The sequence below is a fragment of the Mus musculus genome, chromosome 13, assembly GCF_000001635.26.
Source record: "Mus musculus strain C57BL/6J chromosome 13, GRCm38.p6 C57BL/6J".
NCBI lineage: Eukaryota > Metazoa > Chordata > Mammalia > Rodentia > Muridae > Mus > Mus musculus.
In genome coordinates this window covers 56,771,569-56,790,895 of record NC_000079.6, presented here as the reverse complement: position 1 = coordinate 56,790,895, position 19,327 = coordinate 56,771,569, and the positions used below count along the sequence as shown (strand labels likewise).

The 19,327-nt window shown below is 50.5% G+C and overlaps 1 protein-coding gene across 7 annotated transcripts in view; it reads left to right on the top strand.

Annotated features, from left to right (window-relative positions):
• Positions 1-17,798, top strand: part of Trpc7 (transient receptor potential cation channel, subfamily C, member 7) — a 122,871-nt gene extending 105,073 nt beyond the window's left edge. For 4 of the 7 annotated variants that reach the window (XR_001780787.2, XM_006517263.4, XM_006517264.4 and 1 more), the window contains 5 exons: positions 1,099-1,294; positions 7,052-7,273; positions 8,305-8,385; positions 14,704-14,779; positions 16,963-17,387. Coding sequence is in view for 6 of the 7 variants with exons in the window: in XM_006517263.4 (XP_006517326.1) it covers positions 1,099-1,294; positions 7,052-7,273; positions 8,305-8,385; positions 14,704-14,779; positions 16,963-17,132 (745 nt within the window). In the remaining variant the exon portion in view is untranslated. Of the gene's footprint in view, positions 1-1,098; positions 1,295-7,051; positions 7,274-8,304; positions 8,386-14,703; positions 14,780-16,962 lie in introns of all 7 variants that reach the window. The other 3 variants (NM_012035.3, NM_001302373.1, NM_001302372.1) reach the window with 2 other exon arrangements.
• Positions 17,799-19,327: the final 1,529 nt, after the last annotated feature.

The following is a 19,327-nucleotide window of genomic DNA, read 5'->3' as shown; positions in this document are numbered from 1 at the left end:
TAGCCACCACCCCCACACCTAGACACCCCCATATTCTCACATGCAGGAGAACTGTAAATTCATGCAAGTCAAGAGTGGATTTTTTAGCCCAAATTGGAAAACTAACATTTTTGTACCTTTTCTCAAGAAAAAAAATCTCAGTGCTTGAGAAACACTGATGGGGTGGGGTGAGCTCCAGCTAATCCTGGCCACTTGTGGGTGCGTGTTGGAAATCCGAAATGTTAAGGGGTGGCGGGGGTGGGGGGAAGTCCTGTCTTATAACTGCACTAGAAATCTGGATACAGGTTAGAAAGTTGAACTTTATGTCCCGACGACAGAGGCATGTTCTAAGCCATCCAACCACAATCCAGCTTTTTGATTGGATATTATATAATAAGCCTGATACGAATTCATAGCCAGAAGGTTAGGACCGTGAGATGTGCTTGGGGACTGAAACCTCTGTGTCCAGTAATTTCAAAAGGTCAAAGAGCCATCTGCTAACAGCCAGGCCTCCCCAGGACCACCCACCCAGTGCACATGGGCAGCACACACCAGATGCGGCACCTGTAGAAGTAGAACATGCGTGCATTTTCCTCAGCTTGTTTTCTGATCAGGCCTCCCTGGTCACAGACAGTGAGGGAAAACGTGAGCCTGCTACCAGGTGTCAGAGGCCCACAAGTGCCACCAGGTAGCAGTGCCAGCTCAGTCTGTTGAACACAGGTCACGGTCAGGCCATGGAGCCTAAGAAAAGCTGTTTGAGCGTCCCCCAGAGGAGCAATGAACTCTCCTGAGGCTCAAAAGCAAACATTTGCCCTGTGTTTAATTTTAGATGTCTGATTAATTACAGCAGGATAAAAACAATATCCCAGCCTGGAGTCCTAGCCAACAAAATTGAATTTTAAAACAGAAGACATTGCCATGCGAGAGTCTTTCCAAGTCTTCTTAGAAATATGAGCACCTCAATATTTCAGAGTGTAGGCAGTCGCAGCCCACCCCAGGCCCATTCTGGGCTGGGGGTGTGGGGAGAGGCCATTAAAGCCTGGTAATGAGAGGGCAGCTTTCATGTTAAAAGTGTGAACTAGTTCAAGATGCTTAAAAGGCCTGTCTGTTTCCTTGTAGAGTTGAAGAAAGCTTTAAAACCTTGTTTTGGTCCATATTTGGCTTGTCTGAGGTCATCTCGGTGGTGCTGAAATACGACCACAAGTTCATCGAGAATATTGGCTACGTGCTGTATGGGGTTTATAATGTCACCATGGTGGTTGTACTACTCAACATGCTGATAGCCATGATCAACAACTCCTATCAGGAAATCGAGGTGAGCCTGTTCCGAGCCGTCCCTGCCTTGGCCGGCCATAGCACTGCAGCAAAGGGGGTGGGGGTGGAGGGGCAGCAGACGCGCATGCGCCCTCACGTGTGATGCTAAGACAGTAACAGACATTCTCCCTGGAGCACGTTTTCTGCCATTCTGCCACATGGTCTTGCTGCCACCACCACATGGGAAAGCCTAGTGAGAGCAGAAGGCACCAGCCAGGGTCACACATCATTCAGACAGGTGATGGTGGCCCATGGCACATCACAATGGCTATGTGCCCATTCCCCTTCTGCCTGTCTTGTGCTTCTTACTGTGTGCCGAGACAGTACTACAGTGATGATGAGATTAGTCGCTGTGCCCAAGGAGCTCATGGAAAAGGCAGAAAATGGGGGGTGGAGAGATGGCTCAGTGGATAGAGTGCATGCTTAGCCAGCGTGGGGACTGGAATCTGGCTCCCCAGAACCTATGTAAAAAGCTAGGCGTGGCACCATGTGCCTGTAATCCCAGCTCTGGGAAGTAAAACTCAGCAGGAGCTTGGGAGCTCTCAGGCCCCACTAACCTAGCCTGACCAGTGAGCTTCAGAGTCATTGAGCGAACCTGTCTCCTCAAATAAGGTACATAGTGATGGAGGAAGATCCCCAACATCAAATCATGGCCTCTACATGCACACATATAGGCATGTACACTCATATAGATCCATGCATGCACATCCCCCCTACACATACACATATGCAAAAATAAGCAAACAAATAAAACCAGGTAAGGGCTGGCGAGATGGCTTAGCAGGTAAAGAAAGGTACTCTCTGTGCAGGTCCTGACGAGCAGGGTTTAGTCCCCCAGAACCCACAGAAAAGAAGAAAGAAGAAACCAACCCCACAAAGCCATCCCTTGACCTCCACGTATGTGCCATAGCATATGCATTCCCACCTCTCTCTCTCTCTCTCTCTCTCTCTCTCTCTCTCTCTCTCTCTCTCACACACACACACACACACACACACACACACACAGAGTAATAAGTAACATTTTAGTGTAAGGTAACCAACACATCGCCATGTTCTGGGGTCAACGCAAACAGGCCCAGAAGATGCAAAGCGAAGGGAAGGAGACAGACCAGGAAGCTTGGGGACACATTAAGATGAAAATCTCTTTGCCAGAAAGATAACAGAAAGCGTGCAGGCTGTGAATGAGGCCCAGAGCACTCACTCAGCATGGACGAGGTCTTGGGTGTGATCCCCAGTCATGGAAAGGGGGGAGGGGGAAGAGGGAGAAAGGAGATGCTTTAAAAATAAAGACATTGAGTATGCAGCTCCGTGGTCGCATTTGCAAAGCCGTATCTCAATCCCCAACACTGTGAGAAAACAAATGGTATCGGCAGATGACTTACTAAGAACTGAACTACACAAACCATGAGCAGTTGGCTGCAGCCTTAATAGAACATCAAGGAATTAAATCAACACAAATGAGCAATGATAGGAATCAAGTTAAATTGACTGTGATGACCCTGAGCAAGTCGATACTGTACAACTTAAGAAGAGAAAGAAGCCATAGTGGGGGACGGCAGCAAGATGGCTCAGTGGATAAAGAGGCTTGTTGCGAAGCTTGGTGACCTGAATTCAATCCCAGCACCCACATGGTAGAAAGAGAGAACTGACTTCATAGAGTCATCCTCTGATTTCCACACATGTGCCATGGCATGTACACACCCAAACACATATGCACACACAGTAATAATTAAATGTAATACGGCTCATGTGCACACCCAAACACATGTTCACACACAGTACTAAATAAATGTAATACATCTCTTAAAAGATCAGTGCGCATACCTAGAATCCCAACACACATAGCAAGACTGTGTCTCAAAAACGTCAATGGAACAGAATAAATGAAGAGTTTACCTAATGACGGTGGTGGAGACTGCCAAGCCGCCAACCCACCAAGCCACCAAGCCGCCAAGCTTTATGAAAAAAGTGTCCAGGGGACCTTATGCCATTTTCCTATAGTACATCTTCCATTGGTACTGCACTCACTTGTGCACATACCTTCCTCCAGCCCAGACACACACACATACACACACATGTGCACACACATGCACATCTCGACCTTCTTATGCTTTGTAAGTTAGGGAGAAGTTCCTCAGGCACTATTACATGAAAGATGCAAGTTGTGTTTCTCCAAATAAAAGCACGCAAATTTCCGATGACTATGACGATGCGCATACACACAAGCAGGGAGGCGGAGAGGAAAGAATGCCAAGGGTGGGGCCGCAGCCCTCCTGTGGGAGAGGGAGCTGGAAGTGGGCCTGCTGCACCGCCTGCCAAACCCTACGCTTCAATAATAAGAAACTATTACATCCATATTTATCATATAGGAAAATAAAATACTTAATTCAATATGGATTTTTTTTTAAAAAAAGTAAAATCAGACAGTAGCTTAGGCATCAGTTAAGCATCAGGCATTCATTTTCTTACAGTGGTAGTGGCCAGAAGAACAAGATATCCAGGCAGATGGTTCCCCGTGAGGCTGCCCTCTTGGGCACGCAGACAGTAGCCTCCCAGCTCTGTCCTTCCACGGCCCTCTGCCAATCTGCTTGATCAATCTGCCCGTGTAACCTCTTCTAATGTCAAGCACCTTTTGAAAAGGTTCTGCCTGCGACTCCATTCACATCCCAGAGCGGTGCGGTAGGGCCACAGCAGATGACTTTTGAGGTCATCTAGCCCATAATATACTCTCCCAGAAAGATCATTCTGGAACACAGACTTGCATGTTTTAAGACAGAGAGTGTGTGCCCACTGCAGGAGCACCCACCGGGCAAGGGAAAGTAGGGGGCTGGGCCTGAGGCATCAGCTGCCTGTCCCCTTCCCCACCCCACCCACCCCGCTCCCTGGGGGATGCAGCACAGGCCGGGAGGATGGGCCAGTGACATCTTAAGAAGCATCTTTATATGTTTGGTTTCCTATGCAAATAAGCTGTTGCCAGCAAGTCCTCCTATCCGGCTGGGCCTCGGTTTCCCCAAGTGTAAGAAAAGGCTAACGGTGCTTGAAGAAAACCCCTGGGTCTTTATATTTCCCTCCCAGAGATTTTTAAACAAACATATTGAGCTTTGGTCCACTTAGCCCTGGCATGAGAAGGTTGGCTACGCGGTGCCCACTTGGTACAGGGCTAGGCAAGCTCATAGCTCAGGGAGATGTCTGAAGTGGGCAGAACACTGGGGCCTAACCCCTCCCACTCTGTGCCCCAAACAACTTCTTGGCCAAGCCAGAGCCAGAGCCAGACAGCATTTCTGTCACCCATGAGCCATGAGCTACTGGATAGTGGATACTCATGAACACATTTGGCCCTGGTGAGTGGATCTTTGTATGAGGACACTCGCTGATTCATTCACTGTGTGGTGAACACTTCCTGTCAGAATCCACAGGCTCTCCTGCTCCTGCCACGGCATCCCTCTCCACCTCCTCCATCTGGGACAGTCATGGTTCTCTGGATCCACTGTGCACTGCCACCATGCCTGTCTGGATCCTCGCCCCCCTCCCCTAACCTCCCATCTAGCCTTTTGGTTAAAGGATCAAAATAATTTCTTTTAAAAGTGAGAAAACTCTTCTACTGGGCCCTCACGGCTCTCTACGGCCGGGGTTCGCACTGCCCAGTGGTTCGCACTGCCCAGCACCCCTCCCACAATTGACTCACACATTCTCCGTTCCACCTCCCCCCACTCAGGCTGGCTGAAAACTACTCAGCTCTAATATCAGCCGTGGAACAGACTTTGCTGAGCCCTGAGATAGGCCGAGCTCAGCACAAGATCCTCTTTCAGCGTGGGGCCCCATCTCTTGGTCAGCCACAAGGTGGGCCGACAAGTGACTGATCCAACCATGCCATCGGCCAGACTGTGCACAGATCCGTGAGATAGGCCTCCTCCTAAGCATAGGCCAGAAAGTACAGGGTAGAAGTTTCCTCTGTGGCAGGAAGCCCAGCCAAGGCGATTGACGATCTTTCTCGCCAGTGTCTGGCATGGCTACATGTCTTTTATAAATATATAGTTCCTTTAGTTCTTCTGGCCACCTTTGAAGCAGGTCACTAGTTTATGGTCCCATTTTATAAATGAAGCAACTGAGGTTCAGAATTGCCAAATCAGATGCCATAGTTGTCACAACTCACAAGGACCACGGCCAGGATTTAAACCCACACAGGTTCCAGTGTTCTTATCGGCACACCGCCCTTTTTCCTCTGGTTCCTGTCTTCCTATGTTACCTGGAGTGACCCCTGTTCTCACAGAGCACCTCATCTATAAGACTCGTGTGTCACATTCCAGGGCAGACAAGTCAAATGTAAAACCTTCCCAATGGAAAGCAAAGGGTGGCTATGGGCTGATACCCCAGGGCTCCATCCCAGAAGGCTCACAGGGGCACATCTATGACGGGCTCACAAGTGCCCTGGTGTGTAGCCAGCACCTGGGCAAGCAGGCATTCACTTGATACCTGCCTCAGAATGGGCAAGAGGCAGTGTTACCCACACTGCACGGATTCACAAGTTCAAGTCCCAAGTGATTCACAAGTGTTGAAATCAGATGTGTATGAATCTAAACCCCATCCCCAACCTCCCGCAAATGAATGAAAAGATACACAATTAAAAATCAAAGTTTGAAAAGAAATAGAAAAACCTATCCATCCCTACCCATTTCCTGGCCCGGGACTGACTGCCCTCTTGTCATAAGAGGCTCCGGGGAGCCTGTAGACAGAAGACTACTGAGCATCATCTCCCAGGGCCACCCAGCACATTGGTCCAGACTTGACACAGAGTCAGAAGACCCAAGTCTTGTGTTTACCCCAGCACCCAGCACCGGTGAAGGGAAAGGAGCAGAAGCCTGCCCTACAGGCTGAAGTCGGGCTTTGTGTGTTGCGTCCCATAGGCTAGCCCTCCTCGCATTCCTTGCCATCACTCTGACCACTAAGAGATGCTGTGTTGTGCAGTTTTGTGGCCACTAGCCCCACTTGTGCATGGAGTACCTGATAGGAAGCTAGCCCAGACGGAGGCGTTTTGCATGTATAAAATTCACACTGGACCTCAGAAGTCTAGTGTTCAAAGAAAAAAAAAATCTCAGTAACTTTTTGTGTGTGGTGCTAGGTACTGAACCCAGGGCTTGGCACATTCTGAACATGCGCTGTAGTACCAAGCTACACCCCAGCGGTAAATTTTATAACAATGACTTGTTAACATGGCAACCCTTTAGCTCAATCAAATCAGATACATCGGTGAAGTCAATTTCACCTGTCTTTTTTTTTTTTTTTTAACAGCGGGGCGGCATAGAAAATGTCAGCTTTCCTAAGAGGGTCACCTCAGGTTCACAATGCACTGCTGGGTGACACTCCTAAAAGAAATGGTTAACACCAAGCTATAGTAGCCAGAGCTGTAAGGTGGGGACCAGAAGGAGGAAGCTTCAGTGAAAACTGCAAGTGGGAAATGCTGGCAAAGGCACCAGTATGGCGCATGGCGGGCAGGATGCAGCACTGGCCAGCCTTTTCCTCCTGGAAGGCCAAGGCAGGGGGAGAGCTTTAAGAGTGGTGTGTGCATATGGCCTTAGAGCACTGTGTCATAGTCCTGCGTCATAGCAGATGGGGTAAGTACACACAGCCCTCCGATCTTGGCCAGCGAGCTGCTCTACGGCTGTAGACTCGATCAGTCGGTCAGTCGGTCAGCCCTGCTTTCACTACACTCGATGTCATCGTGGTCTCTGACTCATGTGACTGTATCCTCGTTTCGCAGGAAGACGCGGACGTGGAGTGGAAATTTGCTCGAGCGAAGCTCTGGCTTTCTTACTTTGATGAAGGAAGAACTCTCCCTGCTCCCTTTAACCTGGTGCCGAGCCCTAAATCCTTTTATTATCTCATAATGAGAATCAAGATGTGCCTCATAGAGCTCTGCCAATCTAAGGCCAAACGCTGTGAAAACGACCTGGAAATGGGCATGCTGAACTCCAAGTTCAGGGTAGGTAGCCTACAGCCGAGCTCCAGATTCAGAGTAGGTAGCATCCTGGTCTGTGGGCTAAGAAAAAGCAGTAGGAGGCAGGAGGTAAGGGGAGGCTGAAGAGGAAGGGGGAAGGTGGGGGAGGAGCAGGGGAGACTGTGTTTGACTCCTTCCTTCTAACAAAGGGTGCCAACAAGCCAGGAGCTGTTGTGGCCATTGCCTTACAGAATCTACCAGGCACCTCAGTAGAGCACCACCAGGCAGAATGACCCCAAATTCCTTAGGGAGATGCTTTGAGTTCAGCAAACAGCCTGCTGCCTAGAAAGACATGGCCCCAGGAGAGGGGAACTCCCTAACGCAGTGGCTTTCAGCCTTCCCACTGCTACAACCCTGCAATACAGTTCCGAAGGTTGCAGCGACCCCCAACCATAACATTATTGTCACTACCTCTTATAACTACAGTTTTGCTACTGTTTTGAATCTTAATGTAGATATCTGATATGCAGATGGTCTTAGGTGACCCTGTGAATGCGTGGTTTGACACAGGCTGAGAACCACTGCCCTAGGGCATATGGTAGGCCCTAGGACAGTGAGTAGAATATGAGCATAGAATAGCTTTTTGCAGAAAGAGGATGATCTGAGAACTGAATTCCCTGCCCAATCTCTCTTGCTTCTGTGGTCTCAGTGTTCATTGAATAGCAGAACCTCTGAGGAGTTCTAGAGGAAAGACAAAAAGAATTCAGGGCTTCCTTGACCAAATTGGGCCAATAATGGTCCGTTACCATGACAACCCTACAGCAACTCAGTTCCCAGGAGCAACACTCTAGGAAGCCAAGCCATTTCTAAATCTATTTCCAGAAGATCCTCTACAGACTGGCCCTGTATGTAGATATTCTCAGGTCCTGCATGCATGTGTATGTATGTAGATATTCTCAGGTCCTGCATGTGTATGTATGTGTATATTCCCAGATCCTGCATGCATGTGTATGTATGTGGATATTCTCAGGTCCTGCATGCATGTATATGTATGAATTCTTCTTTCTCTGCTCCAGAAGACTCGCTACCAGGCTGGCATGAGGAATTCTGAAAACCTGACAGCCAATAGCACCTTCAGCAAGCCCACCAGATACCAGGTAACCACCCTTACCTAAGTGTGGGCAGAGGTCGAGCCCACCAGGACGGGCCCAGTCACGTTGACGAGTGAGCAGAGAGCTCAGCTCCCTTCAGGGCGTCTGTCGTGTGCAGGCTCTGTGCCATTTACCGAGGAGGCAGTGTACCTCCTTGGTACCTCAGTGGCCCCTCCAGGCCACAAAAGGGGAGGCTAAATGACAAACCCATAGATAGCATATGGCCTCAAACTGATAGATGTTCCAAGAAACAAAGAATAAGATTAAACCTGGAGAAACCCAGGAAGGCCTGGCTAAAGGGGTGTCTTCATGGTGAGGAGAGTTGGCCAAGACCTCAGCCAGGAAAAGGAGGCATCCATGAAGCCTTGTGAGTAAAGGTGCATCCACAAAGATCTCAAGCTGCTGGGGGTGGGGTGGAGGGAGCTAAAGGTAAAGTCGGAAGGAAGACAGAGCACAGCTACTCAGGACAGGAGCAGGGCTAAGAAGGTCCAGGAGAGGAGAGTAACTGCTGAGGCAGACACAGTAAGACTGTATTCAGCTCCAGTCATCAGGCAAGACTCCAGTAAGGAGGATATGTGTGCAGGTTCAGATGCAAGGACTGCTGGTTACAGTTGGGCTGTGTGAGTGGGCGGTGGAGAAAAACAGACATAGGCGATGCACAGTCTGGATATACAGCCAGCAGGACCTGAGGCTGGGTGGGTTGAGGGGAAGGAGTGGCCCCTCCATGATGCCCAGTGTGCCCTAGGTGGCCTGCTGGGTCCCAGGGTCATCTCTGCATACCTGTCCTTAGACTGGCAGCCTGTAGAGATGGATGCCACAGAATTCTGTAACACGCCCATGCCCGCAATCTTGCATCCCTTCCTGAAACCTGGGCTAAGGCTTTGTTCCAGTCGGAACACACTCCTGAGCAGTGGTGAGTGGTAACCACAGGTCAGCTGTTAAATGCATGGGCATCCTCCCCCTACCTTCCACTCCCTTACGTGTCATCTCTCCTGGCTGTGATGTGATGTCCTGGGTATCCCTTTCGACTGGGGTGAGAAGGTGATATGCCCCTGGTACTGCCTTCCCATGGGGGACCCTCACAGACCTGGCATCTGCCCGACACAGGTCTCTAGCTGAATCTCCTCATCTGGGTTTCAGAAGCCAGCTGTGTGCAGTGGAGAGGATTTAATTGTACAATTAAGAAACAGTTCAGCCTTCAAAGCGTGTACTGTTTTATCAGATGACATGAGCTCCAAATTGGCAACGGGCAGATCACGAGTCTAACCGTGCACAGAATGGAGATGCCCAGTTTGGCCTGCTCTGAGCTGGTTTACAGTCTAAGTCCTCTGACCAGCGGAAGCCTCCCACCTCTCAGCTTCTCTGAGAAGAGCATAGATTTTTCTCTTGTCAACTGAGAAGATAGAAGTTGCCTTATAGAAACTCGGTGTTAGGCAGAACCAGCTACAGAGATAAAGGAAGGATGATTGCACGTGAATGTCCTGCACCCAGATGAATCACAATCAGCCTAGTAGCCCTCTATCTGCCTACCAGCATCACAGCCTCCAGCCAGCCAGCCTTAAATCTCCCCCAATCCCTGCTGCGAAGACAGAGATTGGATGCTTTTCAGCCTCAGGCTAGGGGTGACCTTGGGACGCTGTGCTTGCCTGTCTCTTGTCGCTTAGAGAAAGGCTCCAGGCTACTTATTCACGTATTCCTAGTGGAAAGGCACAAAGGCACCTGGCAGGGCTAGGGGGCGGCAGGGGGACTGAGAGGACCCTTCTCTTTGCATTCGGGCAGTCTGGACCAGTGATGCTCTGTGTCTGGGCATCCTTCTGAGCTGTAGTCATCTATTCAGGATCTAAACTGACCTTGAGATGACCCCAAAGGACATGTGGAAGCAGCCCTCCCCCCCCCAGATTCTGACAAATTTGACAGATAAGAGAACTATCTGCCTGGCTGAGGCCTCACATCCAGTTGTGACCCACCTGATTCCGAGGGCACGTCTCTGTTACCCCACAACACTGCCCAGGCACTAGGCTGGCATCCCTCTTCCTGGTGCTTCCCCCCAGAGTTCCCTCAGCCCCTGCCTTGCTGGAGCTTGGCAGTCTCTTGAGGGGGATCTGTCTGAACCTCCAAGCCCAGGGTGATGAGCCAGAAGGCTCTTAAGCTGCACCCCGTCACCAGCAGCAACAGGCAACACCAAAGAATGGATCTGAGGGTGACCTGAGCCGGTTTGCCTGTCTGTGGCCCACAGGGAGCCCTCCAGGCTGCCTGCTCATCACACAGCAGTTTCCACGTGAGCGGAGAACCTGAAGCTCTCAGTCAATCTCCCAGAGCGGCCAGCACACTGAGTGCCTGTTCTGTCAGCCTTGTACACTGTAGTCACTGGCAAACACCCTGAAGAATCCCAGCGGTGCACTCTGCCCTATCGCCCTGAGCGGCCCTGAGCCTGACACCCTTTACCCAGACCTTAGGAGTTCCCTGGTGGGTCGTAGTCTCCGTTTTAAGCTTTTCAGTCCCAGTGCCTTGTTTGACTGACTATTCCTGCAGACCTTGGATTGCCAGATCCCCTCAGTACGAGCTGTTTGCTTTAGTTAGGTTGTTTCCTTCCTGGTTTCCATGCCCAAGACACCAAACAGTGGGACAAACCATGATACTGTTGACATGGTCTAAGTGCACTCCTCTCAGAGCTGCCTTGTGGCCTGTTCCAAGAGTCTGTCTGTTAGGGGTACAGACCCCAATACTCACTCTCTGAGGGAAGCATTTCTGTATGACAAAGCACATCCTAAAGACACCACAGAATCCAGGCACAGTCCACCATCTAAACAGATCTTAGTTTCATGACACAGTGGGGTCATTGGGGGGAGGGGGGGAAGAGTTTATTTTGTTACTGTTTGGGGGCAGTGGCTTGGTTGGGTTTCTTGAGACAGGGCCTCATGTAGCTTAGGCTGGCTTTGAACTTGCTATGTAGCTGAGGCTACACTTGAACCCCTTTCCCCACCTGGCTTCTGGTTCACCTTCTAGCTGGTTTTTGCTGTGAGACACACCAGCATGTCACAGACAAACTGACAGTGCTGCTTTTCCTGTGCCAGGGTCTCACACACATGACCATCATGCTTGGCTTCTACTGAGCGCCATTTTACCCATGCTTCCATAAGCTCCTGCTTTCTGTTGGTGGAGGGCTATGCCACGTCCATCTGGCTCTACCTCATTCGCCTTTGTCAGTATACAGTGTGTACTCTCTTCCTGGGCTGTGTTCTTGGCCACCTTGGCAGCACAAAGATTGCAGGCCCCAAGAAGGAGGATCTGTGTCCCCTCCTGCCTGCACCCATGGACCACAACCCAGGAGTCTGCACTGGGGAGGTGTGCCCCTTGTGCCTAGATGCTAGTCTCTGTGTGACAGCCACTTCTTACTCACTGTGCATCTCTTCTGCATCCTCTTTGAGTCTCCTCTGCTGAGTAACAACGCTAAAAATACTCACCTCTGCTGCTAGCTAAGGTCATGGGGGTAGGGGCCAGGGATGGGGCCAGGGACAGGGGAGAGGCCATCTTCATGTAGCCAAAGGACTCAGTGGAAGGAAACAAGGAGCTGTCTAAAGTTCAGCACGAAGCAGCACCCTCCCTCCCTCCCTCCCTCCCTCCCTCCCTCCCTCCCTCCCTCCATTCCCTACATCCTTCCCCCCTACCCTACCCTGTCCCCACAACACACACACACACACACACACACACACACACACACACACACACACAATGAAACAGAGGAAACCTTCAATGACCGGCTTCCCCACACCCTTCTGGCATTCGTATCAAGGAGATTATCTTCTAACCACTTTACGGTTTCTAGTGCAGCACTACCAGTAATCATGTCCTTCAGGTCCCTTGATGTTTGATTCTCTGCCCTTTAGACCCCCAAAACTGTAGAACCCCACTCAGATCAAGCAGCCAGTAGCCAAGAATGGGCCATGTGTGTTCAACAAGCACGACTATGAGGCCAGCAATTCTCTCCCTCTGTGAGGTTGCCCATCCGCTGACATAAGGCTTCTCTCTGTGAAAGGTCCCCAGAGCCAGTACAAGCCCACTGACTAACGGATCCAGCTCCTGGGCAATGAGTCTCGTTCCCAAACCACCAGGGAATTCACCTCTTATTGTGGCTTTGATTTTCATTTCGGCTAAACCTAAACCTTGCCCTCCCCTGCTCTCTATCTGTGAAGCCCTAGAGAAGTGCTCCACACTCTGAACTTGTGGAAGTTCTCTTCTGTAAGTAACAATTCATCTGTCCCTGAGCTTCTGGGGAGATTGAGAAGGTTTCTGTGTGTAAGACTAACACAACACGGGCTATAAGACACAGCATGCATTTCTGAGTTTCTTCTTCCTCTCCCTCCCCCACATCATCACCACCACTACCACCACCACCACCACCACCACCACCACCACCACCACCACCACCACCAAGGTAGAGGCATGTGAACTGATCTTGCCAATTCAGACAGGAGCTTTGCAGCCACATTTTAAAGTGATAAGTATAGCCCTTGGGATGTTTCTGGAGACTTGAATTAATTGTATGACTCAATCCAGAGCACAGCAGATACCAACTACTAAATAGGAAATGGTATGGTGATTTCTGCACCCACAAAATGGTGCCTCTCACCCCCTTTCATTTCTAGGTTCTGCCTTGCCATCTTCCTCATGCACAGCGAAACCCCGTCACTCCAGAAGTAGAGAAACCATTTCCTTGCTTCACTGAGACAGAGTCTCACTGTGTAGCCCAGACCTGGACCTGGCCCAGGAATTCACTAACCTCCTGCCTCAGACTCCTGAGTGTTGGTATTTCAAGCCTAAAGGAGGGCACCCAGCAGAGACACTTAGTTATTGAGGCTTGCCTCGAAAGGCACCTAGCTTTAACTAGCACCCTTGTCCTCGGGTCGGCCTAAAACTGTGCAGTAGTCAAATGCTCAGGACATCTTAGTTTAACGGGTAGTAGATAACTCCATTGTCTGCTGTGAGACTCTGTGAAGGACGATTTAGGACGATTTTTCTCTCCGTGTTTGTTTGGTTCATGTTTCCACTGAAGGTACCCAGGGGTGGGTACACGGTCCTGTCATGCAGATGTCCTGCTCCATGGAGTAGAAGACACTTCAGGCACTGCAGTGCTAACACCCACCTCTTGGGGATGAATGGGGACAACTTGCTGATGAGCGGTTCCCACCATCCAAACCATAGAGCCACAGGGAAGGGAACCCACAGGCACAGGTGAAGAAGGGCTCACTGGCCTGATTAAGCTTACTCAGGCCATGGGTGAAAGAAACTTAGCTCAGTGCAGATAAAATCTTAGGACCACAGTCTGGAGATAGTCCCTGCTGACAAGATAGTCCCTGCTGACAAGATAGTCCCTGCTGAGGGCTTCAACAGGAAAGTGGCCCGAAGCGTCCGGTGCTTGGCAGATAGCACAGTTCCGTTTTCCTGTGGTTGGAGAGAACTCCGGACTGAGCCCAGGTCCACTACCATAGCTTCTGAACTCTAGAAGATGCTGCCGTGTCCTCTTGATCCTAGGTGTGGCGGGTGAACCAAGCACTGGATGGGACAGTGCCGGGGAGCAGGAAACTCCGGCCCCTCTCTTCATGCCACTCACGAGAGCCAGAAATCTCAGTTTTAGGGATATTTTTAACCTCTCTGATTTCACAGGAACCCTGGAACAACTAGCTGACAATATCCAGAGCTCGGCTCCACCGGGCTTCCTGACGCATGGCTCTATTCTTGGTGTCCCTTACATGTAGTTCAAACTTTGTTCAGTGAGTTATCTGGAAGCTAGGGACCCCAAGCCCTTGCTCCTCCATAACTGGGGATGCACGGTCAGGCCCGTGCAACATCTGGGGAAGCAGTCTCTCCATCAAGGCCCAGAAGCTGACAGTATGGCTGAGGCCGGCAACCCTCTAGCCTGGCCTGGGCTGCTCTCGTGAACAGCAGGTGTTCTGTCTCACCCGAGGGCTGCATTTGCCTGGCTGACCTGATAAGACTTCCCAGAATTCCCTGTCTGGCCAGAGCAACACTGGGCCCAGGGCCTCAAGCAGAGCCATAACTCTAAGATGGTTCTCCTTCCCATTCTCCTCGGCTTGACTTCCTGTCAGCGGGAAGTGTCCTGTTCTCACCTCCTGGGAGGTGGGGAGGTGGGGAGGTGGGGAGGTGGGGAGGCTATGCAGAGCTCTGCCCAGGTCTCTCCGCTGGGCAGAGCACCCTGGGACCACACCAGCCTGCTAGCATCCAGTGCTGAGGCCTGGGCTGGGTGAGAGGATCAGACCCTGCTGGCCTCACCACCTCTGAGCGCTGCCCTGTTTCTCATTTCAGAAGATCATGAAGCGGCTCATAAAGAGATACGTGCTGAAGGCCCAGGTGGACAGAGAGAACGATGAAGTCAATGAAGGTACGGGAGAGAGGCCCCAAAGTGATTTCACTCTAAGTTTTACAGGCCAGGGGTCAAGCATGGGTCTCTCAGGTGGAGGCTGGGATTGTCTGGGTTCTGTGTTCTTTATGGAGAATACCTGGCTCTTTAGTGCAAGCAGATGCATTCCCATGAGCTGGGGGGACCAAGGTCTTCACTTCCTCACTGAGGTCCACCCTGAGCCCAAATTCCAAGCTACCCTGTTGTCTCTGCACTAGACCCGCCCCTCAGCAACTACACCCCTCTCATCACTCCCTCTCCCACCCAGCATCCATCATCTCTACCCCACCCTTCTACCGCCTCCTCTTGTAAGGAAGGCACATGATTAGATTGGCTCCTGGGTGGTCCAGGATCCCCTCCCAACCCAGACGATTAGCACCTGCCTCCACATGTAACCATAACATGTCACCTTAGTTTCTGTTTGCTGTGTGATATAACTTATCCTGAGAGGCCAGCCACTAATGATGACATTGTGGACATCATGGAGGTATGGGACATTATTAGGCATTATTAGTGACCATCATCCTCAGTTGGCTTCCAGCCCTTTGAACTCAGGATAGCCTAGAATCCCACCATTCACCCTTTCTTCCGTGGGCACACATACAAAAGGGTCAGCCCGTGCCTCGTTTTCAGAACCTACCACGGGCTCAGACCCAGCTGCGCATTGTGTCTCTGTTCCGAGATCTGAGACTATGGCGATAGCAGTTTCTCTGAGGAACTCTGAAGTGTGCCCTCTTCAGTGGCAGCTGGTGAAGGTGCAGGTCCCAGCCTAATGCCTCCCCACATCTGTGGCAAGGCCTATGGCCAACACTTTAGACAACAGCACCTGGCACTTCCTGTGCACACTGGAGTTCCTGTCTACATCAGTCTCACCAAATGAGTTAGTTCTCAGTCTAATTTAAGCAAGTATGCGTAAGGAAGAAGCAGATGCCCTATACCGGGTCATTAATCATGCAACACCTAGGATAAATATTTGAAAAACTCTTGCCTATGACTGGAGGTACCCTGTCTCCCCTCACGTGGGCCACAGAGCTACCAAAAGAGCTTGGCCACTGAGTGACCCTTGACTTCCTATCTTGGGGAACCTAGCATACAGCCTACAAAAATGGCAATGTCCAGTCTAGCTGCCGAGCACACAGGTCCAAGAGGCTGGGCAGTGGCCCTGCCGCTCCTTGTGGGTCCCAATTATTAAATCACAGGGTGCTTGCTGCATCAGCCTTAAGTAGTGTGGGGCTGTGATGGACATGATAACTAATATTCACTTTGGGGGTGGGTACCCAGATGTCATTTTAACTTAATTGATATGAGTCTGGGGCTTAGTGAAGTACCCTAATAAAAATAGGGGGTATAATCATGTATATGAGACCTCTGTACTTTATATATTTAAGCACGCTGCATATGAGATAGGAATAGTATACCCCACAAGCAGTGGACCCCTGCCAGAATTATGTCTGGTGTCTAACATGTGAGAAAAGAACCTTTCTACTCCCCTTTGTGCTTAATAAAGAGATTCCCACAGGCCCAGACCTATCAGGCTTCTAACCGCGCAGGTCACTATGGAAACAGAAAATGAAAGTGACTGGTGGTACCCTATTAGGGGAGGAGGCAGCTGCAGGCATCAGGGAGGCTCGCATTAGGGAAGTCAGGCTGCTTCTAAGAACTAAGGGAAGCCGTGGTCGCCAGCTCTGAGGCTGCAACCATGTGCAGAGCCTTGCTCTCTGGTGCTTGGGGTTTCTTCCCTTGGCACATATAGACAGGACCAAGCAGAGCCCCATGAAATGGCTGCCCCAGCTAATGAGCATCTTGCTTGACCCCTACGTGTGCTGGCTCTGAGGCCAACGTTGGAGCCATGGGTGTGTGAAACAGGTGCCTGAAAATTCACAGCCCTAAATTCCACCTCTCGGAGCTGTGAAGGGAGAAGCTTTCCAGGAATGGGGGGAGGGCCTGTAATTGTGCACGGGGAAACAGGCGCTTCTCCCCGGAGATCTGTGGGTGCAGGGATCTCTGAGATTCCCAACACCCTCCCCCCACCCCTCCACTCAGCCTCCCCAGGGCTGGACCTGCACCCGAAGCACAGAACCTCCTTCCTGTCACACACACACACACACACACACACACACACACACACACACACATACACCCAGTAAGCCCTCCTGTCTTTGCAGGTGAACTCAAGGAGATCAAACAAGACATCTCAAGCCTTCGCTATGAGCTCCTGGAGGAGAAGTCTCAGGCTACAGGAGAGCTGGCAGACCTGATCCAGCAGCTCAGCGAGAAGTTTGGGAAGAATCTGAACAAAGACCACCTGCGGGTGAACCAGGGCAAGGACATTTAGGGCCTGACTGCCCGCTTGGCAGGTGTGACTGACGTCTAACAGCATTCCAAAGCCGGGCCAGGTGTCCCAGTCTCAGCCCCTCTGAGGAGGAGGAACCACTGGCTCTGTCCTGGGCACATGACTGATATCTATAGCCCAGGAACCGCCTGGATCCAGGATTGTGAAACTAAGCCCGTGGGAGGGACAAGCTACCCCAAGGAGGGAAAAAGTGCCATCAGATACACGAGACCCTCCTGTCCAGCCTCCGTGGCCAAAGCAGGAAACGGCCATCTTGGATGCACATGTGTGTCCGCCCACTTGACTCAGGACGACAGCTGTGTCCTGGGAAGTCAGCTCTCTGCCCCTGAGTCCCTTCTTATTCCTCCCCGACACACACACACACACACACACACACACACACACACAACCAGAACCGGGAGGTGACCTGTGACCTACTCTTAAGTGCCAGATGAGAACCCAGATAGCCTAATAGTTAAATAGTTCTATTTGTTTATATAAAAAAAAAAGTTTAAAAAACACTAAATCAAAAATTGTACTGTAGAGAAAAGTTGTCATTGTTTAGAGAACAACAAAATCCAAATAATGTATTTTTACCTTTATTATCTTGTATTTACTATTTTTACCTAAAATGAGAAGAAATAAAATTACCTCATAAGAGCCTGGGGGTCTGTGTGGATGTGCTACTGGGCCATGTCTGACTGGGGCGGTGGTGGTGGTGGGGGGGGCTGGCTTTGGAATCATCTGGGTCAGGGCTGTCTGGGAGGACAGGACCAAACCACAGCCATGGTTCCTGAGAACTTCACAGCCTCTACCTTCACTGCCAAGCCTCACTTGCTGTTCCAGCCCTAACCCCAGCATCTCTGAGGTCAGACAGGAAGTGAAGGATGCACTGCTGGAAGTGGGGAAGGCAAGAGTGGGTGCCCAGGATGGAGCCTCACACCGGAGAGTGGGAAGAGCTACCACCAGATGGCACCCAGCCCCAAACAGTGTGCCTCACCGCGGGTCAGAGAGGATGCCCTGGGATTGAAGGGGACTCCCTGGTCATGAGGAAACAGCTGGTGGTACAGATCAGCTTGTGACCTACTGTGTGCTGTGGATCAGCTTGTGACTGAGGACCTACTGTGTGCTGTGCTCAGGATTTCCCACAAGTCAGTTTTCCAAGTCTTCATGGTGACCCTGGAAGGAGGTCAGAGTTCCAAATTCAAATACCTGGAAGATACCCTGGAAGAGAAAGAGAAAAAGAGTGAGTGCATATGCATACATATATCCCCACACATATGTGTGTGTGCACATAGATAGATAGATAGATAGATAGACAGACAGACAGACAGACAGACAGATGGTAACCCATGTGATGGATGATTTCCATCCATGCTTTATAAAAGCGTCAAAGCTCTGCATTCACGGGAACCATATTCGTTCATTTGGACTCGGCTGGGCATTAACACACAGTATGGCAGCATCTCAAGCTAGGTGGCAGCTGTTTTAGGCAGCCATGTGATCATACATACCAACAGGCAACACTCTACAGGGGACTTGGTGGCTAGGACTTTTGGATACAGGTTCCCAGTGGGCTATCCTGTTGGCTATCTTTGGCCTACTGTATCTCCTATTAAACAGCTGAGCACAGGTTAGCCCATACTGCAGTTCTGAAAAGTAGGTGTAATAAATGCATTCTGTCTTAGAGTAGTTTCAACTCACGATGCATTTGCATGCATCCCCCTCTGAGTCCGGGAGTGCACACGCATGCATCTATGCAGAGAGATCAGACTTGCATTTCAAGATATCCAACTGCAAAAGTCTGTTAGCTTAACTCTGCTGCAAGAAGGTGGGGTGACGTGGTAACAGACCCAAGAGTGCCTGTGTCTGTGATTCTCAGATGGTGAATCCCTGCATGCTGCTAATGCTGGCTGTTTGGCCACATCTGCCCCATTTCAAACAGCAGAGGAAATCAACATTTGCTGGGCCCCTGGATGCTGAGCTAGGCAGCTAGAGAAGATGTGACCATGAATATTCCCTTCCTGGGTCTTCTTAGCCCTACCTGTACCACAAAACCCAGGGCTTGAACAAGATGCAAACTCTGTGGCCGGTGGGCACCTTGGGTACATGAACAAGGCACTTTACAAAATAGGTTCCTGTGTTTGGTTTTTTTGGTTTTTGGGGGTTTTGTTGTTGTTGTCTTGTTTGTTTGTTTG